At 41.1% G+C, this 10,194-nt stretch overlaps 1 protein-coding gene across 1 annotated transcript; it reads left to right on the forward strand.

The window, feature by feature from the left end:
- The first annotated feature begins 6,184 nt into the window (after window positions 1–6,184).
- Window positions 6,185–9,992, forward strand: LOC120559073 (G2/M phase-specific E3 ubiquitin-protein ligase-like). The gene is made up of 12 exons (XM_039800494.1): window positions 6,185–6,189; window positions 6,796–6,910; window positions 7,132–7,173; window positions 7,289–7,327; window positions 7,493–7,566; window positions 7,754–7,810; window positions 7,910–8,115; window positions 8,238–8,331; window positions 8,441–8,600; window positions 8,707–8,813; window positions 9,134–9,279; window positions 9,859–9,992. The coding sequence occupies exons 1-12, from the start codon at window positions 6,185–6,187 to the stop codon at window positions 9,990–9,992; spliced, it is 1,179 nt and encodes a 392-aa protein (XP_039656428.1).
- Window positions 9,993–10,194: the final 202 nt, after the last annotated feature.

Below are 10,194 nucleotides of genomic sequence, written 5' to 3' on the forward strand. Positions count from 1 at the left end.
CACCATACCTGGAGATTGGCATGGTTTTATGTCAGTTAAATGTACACTCTATAAATGTCAAATAATTATTACATACCTAGCAGGTATATGCAGTGTTATAATAAATGCTTATTACTAACTAAATACAAGACTTAGAAATGCAGTAGTACACTATAACTTCCGTTTCCTGTTAACGTCTTGCGATTTTTAAGTCCTCCACAACGAAATACAGTCACTATTTACACCGTTTTAACCGTATTTTAACCGGACCTGTCTGGCCCCAGTTTTTCCGTCGTTTGCAAAACTTTCCTCCCGCACTAGGTATTTGTTGTGCTAACGGCTAGTTAGCCTGCCTGCGCCGGGAGTTAAAGCGAACCACTCAGGATTTTGCCTCCCTTGGAAATCTATTCTATATTTTGGTAGCAGTAACGGGCTATCCACAGCTTGCTAATACAAGTAGGAGCACCTGCATTGTATTTCGACTTGTGAAGGTTTTTAGGTTTTAGGAGAAGGCCTCCATCAACGTTGCTACTAGCTAAACTAGCAAGCTACATGATGCCCCCTCAGCTGCTCACCTGGCTGTGACTCGTGCCTCCTGTTCAGCCAGAAGATCATGGAACTTGAAGCCAGAATATCGACTCTCCACCGGGGCAGGAAGAAAAATTTTCACGGACCCATTATCTTTGGAAGTTCTCCTCACACATACACTGACGGATGTCTTGATTCCACTGTGCCCTGCAATACTCTCACCCCACCACGCACTAATACAACCTCTGTCCCTGTTGTTTCTCCTCTGGCCTTCTAGGACCAGCCAGCTCTGCTGACCAGCTCCACTCCACATCAACCTCCAGCCATGGCGCGTAAGCACCAGAGCAGGCGGTCAGGACAACGCTCAGCCCCAGCCCAACCCCTACAACTACAAAACCGCTACACCATTCTGACGAACGACGAGGAGTTCCCTTCTCTACCGCCCCCACGCAGCTCATCCTGGTCCAGCCACACAGTCGACGCCCATTGAGGGCGGGTCTCCCCCTCGGACTCATCAACCTCCACGCTGGTCATCGGAAGCTCCATGGTAAGGGACCTCCACATTTCCCCTTTACCCCTAGCCGGTCCCTCCAAGGTCTACTGCTTCCCCGGTGCCAAGGTCCGTGACATCCAGCACAAACTTCCCGGCATCCCCGCCCGCCGCCAAGGTCGACAACATCATCGTGCATGTGGGCACAAACGACATCAGAGAGAGACGGTCGATAGCACTCCAGGAAGACTTCACCACTCTCCCCACCCTGATGGGCACAGGTAAGCGGATTGTCATCTCTGGGCCTCTACCTACCTACAGGAAGGGCGCGGAGAGATGGTCCAGACTGTTCTGGCTCCACACCTGGCTGGAACCACTCTGCACTTCCCTGAACATTCCCTATGTCGACAACTTCAACTTGTTTTGGGAGATGCCCAACCTGCTGAAGCATGATGGTCTCCACCCAAACCGACATGGAGCCAGGATGCTATCTGACAACATAACGACCACACTGAAAGGCAAGTATTGACATTATGTTGAAAATATCACAGATTCATGTCCCCAGGTATTGATCCTGATAGCACTATACAAGTGGATGAATCTGAAAATGTTTTCTGTAGGATAACATGTAGTACTAGTATTATTCCAGTAACGTAGTACTGGTGCTATTCCAGTAAAATGTAGTACTAGTAATATTCCAATTATAATCAACAACCGACCACACAAAGCGGTGAATAGAGGGGCAATACTTACCAACCTAATTGGAATTAAAACTACCACTGCAATGATAGAAAAGGATAGGAAAATTAGATGTGGATTACTAAATATCAGATCTCTGTCTTCTAAAGCAGTACTAGTAAATGAATTGATATCTGATAATCAAATTGATATTTTTTGTCTTACTGAAACATGGCTGGGCCATGAAGAATATGTTAGTTTAAATGAAGCCACTCCTCCCAGTCATATTAATACTCAAATTCTTAGAGGCTCAGGCCGAGGAGGGGGAGTTGCAGCCATATTTGATTCAAGCCTGTTAATTAACCCTAAACCCAGACTGGACTATAACTCTTTTGAAAGCCTTGTTCTTAATCTTCAACATCCAACACGGAAATCAGAACAGCCAATTATATTTGTTGTTGTCTACCGAGCTCCAGGTCCGTATTCTGAATTTTTATCTGAATTCTCTGAGTTTTTATCATGTGTAGTCCTTAAATCAGACAAAGTACTTATTGTAGGGGATTTTAATATCCATGTGGACGTTGACAGCAATAGTCTTGCTACTGGTTTCAACTCATTACTGGATTCAATCGGTTTCAGTCAGAGTGTGCACAAGGCGACGCACTGTTTTAACCACACCCTCGACCTTGTGCTGGCATATGGTATTGAAATTGAGGATTTAATAATATTTCCGCAGAATTAGATTTTATCAGATCATTTTTAAATTACTTTTGAATTCTTGTTTCCTGACCATACTAAACTAGATAATAGCTTCTACACTAGATGCCTATCTGACAGTGCTATAGCGAAATTTAAGGAAGATATTCCAACAGCATTACACTCTATGTCGTCTTAACATAACAGAGGACCTTTATGTTAATCTCAGTCCCTCTCAAATTGATACATTTGTAGACGGTGCTCCGACTTGCCCACGGACGACCTTAGATTCTGTCGCTCCTCCTCAAAAGAGGACGATAAAGCAAAGGAAAATAACTCCCAAACTCTCGAAATTAAAAACAAATCTCGGAAAAACCTCGAAAGTAATTGGCGCTCCACCAAAGTGGAAGAATTCCGTTTGGATTGGCAAGAAAGTCTCAAAACCTATAGGAAGGCCCTAAGAAAAGCCAGATCAGACTATTACTCTTCATTAATAGAAGAAAATAAGAACAACCCAAGGTTTCTTTTCAGCACTGTAGCCAGGCTGACAGATAGTCACAGCTCTACTGAGCCATCTATTCCTCTAGCACTGAGCAGTGATGACTTCATGAGCTTCTTTAACGATAAAAATTATAACAATTAGAGATAAAATTCATCACCTTCGCCTTATCTCCTAACAGTTCATCTTTAAATGCAGGACCGCTAGAAAGAATGACTGGTCCCGACATATACCTTTGGACTGCTTCTATCCTATAGACCTTCAACAATTAATGTTGAAGATATCCTCAGCTAAGCCATCTACCTGTCTCTTAGACCCCATCCCAACGAGGCTACATCAAAGAAGCGTTACCTGTGGTAAACACTTCACTACTAGATATGATCAATATGTCCTTATTAACAGGTTATGTACCACAGTCATTTAAAGGTAGCTGTGATAAACCTCTTCTGAAAAAACCCACCCTCGATCCTGAGGTCTTAGCAAACTACAGACCTATATCTAACCTTCCCTTTCTATCCAAGATCCTTGAGAAGGTGGTTGCTAATCAGTTATGTGATTTTCTCCATAGCAACAGTTTATTTGATGATTTTCAATCAGGATTTAGAAGGAATCATAGCACAGAGACGGCACTGGTGAAAATTACTAACGACCTTCTAACAGCTGCAGACAAAGGACTTGTCTCCATTCTTGTTTTACTAGATCTTAGTGCTGCATTTGACACTATTGACCATACAATCCTGTTACAGAGATGGGGACACTTAGTTGGCATTGAAGGAATCGCGCTAAGCTGGTTTAAGTCGTATTTCTCTGAGCCGATCCCAATTTGTTAACATTAACGATAATCCCTCCAAGCACCGCTAAAGTTAGCGCACGTTCCTCAAGGCTCAGTGCTTGGACCAATTCTATTTTCCCTATATTTCTTCCTCCTCTAGGTAATATTATAAGGAAGCACTCAATTAACTATCACTGTTACGTAGACGATACCCAATTATATCTGTCAATTAAGCCAGATGAAAGTGGTCAGTTCGCAAGACTTCAAACGTGTATTGAGGATATAAAATCCTGGATGACCCACAATTTCCTGATGTTAAACTCAGACAAAACTGAAGTTATTGTGATAGGACCAACGCACCGAACTTCGGGAGGTAGTTACTCTGGATGGTATTGCCCCATTCCTCGGCACTGCTGTCAGAAATCTGGGAGTAATTTTTGATCAGGATATATCCTTCAACGCCACTTAAAACATACCTCAAGAATAGCCTTTTTCCATCTCCGTAACATTGCCAAAATTAGGAATATCCTGTCTCAGAATGATGCTGAAAAACTAGTCCATGCATTCGTTACTTCTAGACTTGACTACTGTAATTCCTTATTATCAGGTTGCCCAAATAAGTCCCTTAAGACTCTCCAGCTGATCCAGAATGCCGGCGCACGTGTTCTGTGACGGAACTAAGAGAAGAGTATGGCGTTATTTTTTAGTCAAAAGTTACGGAGCGTGTAAGATGCTCACGAGCACATTATGTTATTTCACACGGCAAAATGAACCTTCAAGCTGGCATGATAAAAGTACTTGCACAAATTCAACAACGAGAGGTGTACAGGTATGCGCCGCAGCCTTGGCATACTCTTTACTCTGCTTGTACAGTGGAATCCTGCTCACACAGCGGGCTTCTGCTCGGAGTGCTGTTTTGCTCTCGCAGTGGATTTCTGCTCGCTCAGCTGATTTCTGCTCCTCGCGGGACATGACTTTTGACAATTTGGGGCGGAAACCAAGGAGGGCACTGACCCTCTTATGATTGGTCACTTTCACACAGGGACATCCTTGATTGACAGCTCTCATTAAGCACGGAGTTGGGTTAAGTTCAGGTTAAGTTACCACGCGAAGAGTGGGTGAGTTGAGTTTGAATGAGTTTTCTAATATACATAAAATGTCTCTGTCTGCATCGTTTAAAATGCTGCGCAGATCATAGTAAAATCAATTACCATCGATGTATATATATTTGCGAACGATGAAGCCTACGTTTTGTTAAGTAAGTTAACATTACCATTACATATTTTTGAGCAACAAGTAACGTAAGTTAGGCTATTCCGTTCTGTAGCTAACGCTAGCCAACACTTGTGATGATCGACCGACACTCATTTTTAAAACTTTTAATCTTTAAAAACTGCATCTTAGACAACTAACGGTATGGCTAACTGAATCATAACATAATTGTTTTCACATGTAAAAGTGCTATTCTTATTGACGCTGATTTAATGCATTTGATTTTGCAGGCTAACATCCAATGCAGTAAAATACTTTTTGAATGTTGGGTAACTTAGCCACGCCACATTGTCCCTTATTGTATTTTTGTGTGGATCCAGCTGCTCATCTTGCGTTTATAGATGTAAGAGAAAATGGCGGACGCAAAAGAGGAGGTGAACTATTTTCTAAAATGTTTATTACGTTAAAGTAGTTCATTTGTGGTGGTGTTTGTTTCAGTTACATTTCTTTATTTCTCCCCATTCCTCTAGGACGATTTGCGCAATATGGCCCTCAATTTGGTGGCCAGGCTGAGAGCTACATTGAATAATCCAACACCAAACAGTATGTATCATGAGTAACTATCTTTACTAGGTTGCATTGCCATCTCTAGACAACATGTGTGGTTTGATTACATTATGTTGATTTCCTGCATACATATAACAATATATAAATACTGTTTGTGGAACAACTTATTGCATTCGCATGGAAGTGTAGTGTTGCTGTCATCATCATACAGCTCACCTATTCATTTAGCCTATAACACGCCAGAAGTTACATGATGTCAGTGAATTAATTATGTTGAATGAACAATGAAGTTCAGGGACAGTGCAATGCACAGTCAAGCTCAGCCAGGGTATCCAGGCAGGACACATCCCAGGAACCACAATTGCAACAATGCGGTGCGTGGACCTGCACAGGCACCTTCAGGGACTGCAGTTCAAAAGAATATGGCCAGGTTTGAATTTTTTTCAAAGGATGCATCTCAGCTGTTTCAACAACAGCCCCTCTTTAGTTCCTCACACAGTTGTTTGACTGCTGATTCAAATGAATTTGAATTTCATCTACTCCTCTTTCTACAGGTGTTTCCCCTGGACTATTTAAAGATAAGCAGAAGTGTAGGCCTCCTTCGCAATTGTCTAAAAAAGGTCAGGCACCAAAACAACGGCAATCCACTTCTTTCTTCTGGACAGCCCAACTGAGAGAAACCCCCAAACCATCTGATGAGCTAATGCTTTACAAGCTGGGTTAGGAAGAAGGACTGTAAATGTTCCAGAGGATGCTTGCCATAATGAGGTATGTGGTATGACACTTAATGAAGTAAGAACTGAAATTTGCACAAAATATTACAAACCTATATCCTTAAACAGCATATCCAGTGAAAACATTAGCCCCAATCTTCGCCACCAAAACCATATCATTTATTTTTGGAATGCTGCCAATAACTCTAATGAACAGATTTGTCTTGAGCTCATTGATTTGCTAAATATTTGCTAATCTTACCTACACACTTTAAATTCATAGATTACACACATCTTTCTGGAGACGTATCCGAAGATGTCAGAACTGAGGGTGCCTGGATGATGCACAAAGCCATGGGTAAAAAGCAAGAGATTGAGTTGACTTTTTTCTCCAAGCAAAGGAAATTTATTGAATCTTTTTGTTTGTTATAAAGTTGTCATGTTTTAAAAAGTATGATCCTTCCAACAAGGGGCAGAAAATAAATATTTGTTTAATATTTGAACTTAAACAGGAGGATCAGGTCAACGGAAACTCAACTGTTCACACCTGAAGAGGAAGGATACACAGGGGCCAGCCTTGTGAAGAGCTGGGAGGCAAGGCGCGGTCTCTACATTATGCCCATCCAGAACACACTGGACATTTCTCCCTACCCCTTCACAGCTCTGAGTTCCAGGCCATGCCGAAAGCCCGGTGTGTGTCATGCCAGGAGTATGTGCCTCCTGTAGCCCTCGGTCTCCATGTCAAGACATGTATCCAGTCTAAAGTCAAGGTTGAGGTATGGCTTGCTGATTTGAAACTATAACATTGATGTTCTTTCTCCTTATTTAATATACAGGTTGGTCATTGTGTCATTTCTTAAATTTCACAGCAACTATTGGATGGTGGGACCATGTTAGCAGTGTCCCTGTCAGCTTAACCCAAAATTGCTTCTGGCACTGTTGTTTATAACTATTGTTTTTTTGTAAGTCATCAAGTCTTGATATTTAATTTTTATAGACCCACAGTGATGATGACACTATCAACTTGGATGACGAAGTGGTAAGCTATCAATACAAATGAAGAGATCATACATAGCATTTCATATTATTGAGCCATACATTTATGATTTTATTTCAAATATATCTGATGTGAATGACCCAGAAATGTTTTACAGGCATCTGATGATGTGCAGCCATCACATTTGGAGAGTAAGGTGAGCAAATTGCTTCTGTTTCTTCTTAAGATTTAGGTTTTAAGAATTAACCAGTGAAATGTTTTACATGATCTGTTCTCATCAAAGAGCATGTTTACATCTGACCTCTGAAAGAGTACATCTGCATTTTTAATGGATATTTAACACTATTTTTTATTTTCATAGGTTGCTTGTCCATTGTGCAGTCAACTATTTACAAAAGACGACATCCATGTGCATGCAAGTGTCTGCGGGGAGAGGTAAAAGCTTTTCTAAGTTTCTTCTTAGTATCTTACAAAGTTTGATGCATTTTGTATCCACTTGCTTAAAATGCTTAATCCCACTGTAGAGTCCCCTCATCGTCCCCCCTTTTATTAAAGAATTTGGACAGATGATGGATTAAGGTAACCTGTTTATGGAATTTTTTGTTATTGTTGATCTTTACAGCAACACAAATGAGGAAGATGCAGATATTAGTGAGGACACCGATGAGCACTTCGGAAGGTATGCTGTAGAATAATTTTTAATGGGATTGGATAATGATGCTTGCCTTGGTCTGTAGCACTGAATTCTCAACAATATTGTTTTGATATTGTTGTGTAGCGTATCAGACATCCTGATGTCACTTGAAAAGAAAGTTGACACATCCCGGTCATTCAACATCAATGTGACAAGAGAGGACCTGTTTCAAAGGGGGCTGAAACAGTGGGCCAGGCAAAAACAGGCCTCCCCAAAGAATCTCCTCAGGGTCTCCTTCATTGGAGAAAATGGAATAGACCAAGGCGCTCTTCGTAAAGAGTTCCTCACCGGTATGTGTGCCCCACCAAGGTCAACACACATGATGAAAAGCACATTTAAGAGATTATCAATGTGAATAATATCTTATACATATTTAATACATTTGACAAAAGCAGCTCTTTGTTCTTTACAGAAATGGTGTGTGAAGCACGTTTTTTTGAAGGAGATGGGGAAAGGGGGAAAAACCCTAAATACAGTATCTGTGACTACCAGGACAACAGTTTCAAGTATGTGCCACAGTCTGTCATATAAAATATATGACTTTGTATTGTTTAATTAGGTAGTAAAAGTCCACTGCCATTTTGTTCTAAATAGCTTTTGTCTTTGTCACAAAAGGACTTGTGGGGAGATTTTTGCCACAAGTTTGGTGCAGGGGGGTCCTGCACCAAACTTCCTTACAAGATGGTGCTACCATTTCTTGTGCCATGGGGAGATGGACAAGGATGTTGGTGTACTCGAAGTCACTGATCAGGATATTAAAAATCTGATGACAGAGGTATTTAAACAGTGTAATGCATACATTTTTCCAAGTCAGGCATATAAAGTTATCAGACAATGTTTGTCTCTTTTTGCAAATATCAAGGTTGTGTCTGTACTTTCAGGTGGAAAATGCAGAAGGTGGAGAAAGGCTGATAGACTTATCAGATGCGATTGTGACATGTGGCTACACTGGGCTAATAAATGTTGACCAAAAAAAGGCCATCACAGAGTAAGTTAACATGAACATAACACATAAATATTTGTCACAAAATGCTTTAGTGTTAAAAATTTAACTCTGAATCAATACAGTATTATTTTCGGGTTACACTTTATTTTAAGGTTTCCTTGTTACAGTGCAATTATATATTTAAGTACAGAGTAATATTAAGTAACTACATGTACTCTACTATAGGAATAGGGTAGGATTAGGATTTGGTTGAGGGTTAGTTGCATGTAGTTATGCATCATTTACTGTTATTACTACAGTAAGTACATGTAACAAGGACACCATAAAATAAAGTGTTACCTTATTTTCTTACTGTTTATTAGTGCCATCGCTTTGCATGCACTGGTGAGGCTGATCCCGATCTTGAACCAGCTGCGTGAGGGATTGAGGCTCTACGGATTAGATGAGGTGTTAGCACAGCACACCCAGATGTGCCAGCAGCTCTTTTGTCCCCGGCCACTTACAGGAAGTCAGTAACGTTGTGAATGAACAATTATTTTATTAGAACAGCCACTGTTAGAGACACTGATGACTTGCTCTTATGGCATATTCTGCATTTTTACTTTAAGCTGCCTTCAAATGTGTGTTCAAAGAGCTAAACGCTACAGGCCAAAACATAAAAACGAATCTTTAATTTAAATCTGCAATCCTTACTGTTTTACCGGTTTAAGCATTTGATTTGCTTCCTTATTTTAGGTGAATGTAGACTTCCTTCGCTTCGCGCTATCTCCTGATTTCAGTGAGGAAGGGTCTGTGAGACGGCAGCGAGAGATGCAGATCATCAATTTTCTGCAGGAGGCTGTATTGTTGGAAGACAGAGGTAACACACTGCTTAGCACCTTTTTCTATAATCCTTGTCCATCACTCTTACCATACTATCATACACTTGTTTTCCAACCGGTTTCATTTTATTCTATTTTTATTAGTTACTCCCTCTTTAGGTTTATATTCGTATGTGTATTCTGTCAAACCCCTGCCATGTATAGACGAATGCATTTGTACTAACAGAAATGTTGGAAATTACTTATTTGTATTTGTCTCTGAGAAGAAGCAGACAGCCAAGAAGAGGGCAGCCCTGAAGGTCAAAGTCACGCGGCAGCTGTGAACGGAACAAATGGTGGGGGGAGCCTGTCATTCGGAGCTTCCTTCAGTGGGTCACAGGTCAGGCACGTGTTCCACTGATCGAATCCAAGAGAGAGGCATTCAAGATAACTGTTAATTTTGATCATGACTGCGACTCCCCTATGGGGCACATAGCCTTTGTTCCCCATTGTCAATGCTTGTGGGTTGCTGTTGCCATTACATTTCCCACACGCCACTTAGCCACCTCCCAAGAGTTTGAAAACAACCTAACTGAGGCAATCTGTGGTGGTTACGAAGTTCA

Source organism: Perca fluviatilis, chromosome 5 (assembly GCF_010015445.1).
Source record: "Perca fluviatilis chromosome 5, GENO_Pfluv_1.0, whole genome shotgun sequence".
Classification (NCBI taxonomy): Eukaryota; Metazoa; Chordata; class Actinopteri; order Perciformes; family Percidae; genus Perca; species Perca fluviatilis.

Excerpts from the sequence above, each read along its gene's own strand:
- LOC120559073 (XM_039800494.1), top strand. Across the intron at positions 7,811-7,909 it reads ACCGATGAGCACTTCGGAAG|CGTATCAGACATCCTGATGT; the intron begins GTATGCTGTAGA and ends ATTGTTGTGTAG. Across the intron at positions 8,814-9,133 it reads CAAAAAAAGGCCATCACAGA|TGCCATCGCTTTGCATGCAC; the intron begins GTAAGTTAACAT and ends ACTGTTTATTAG.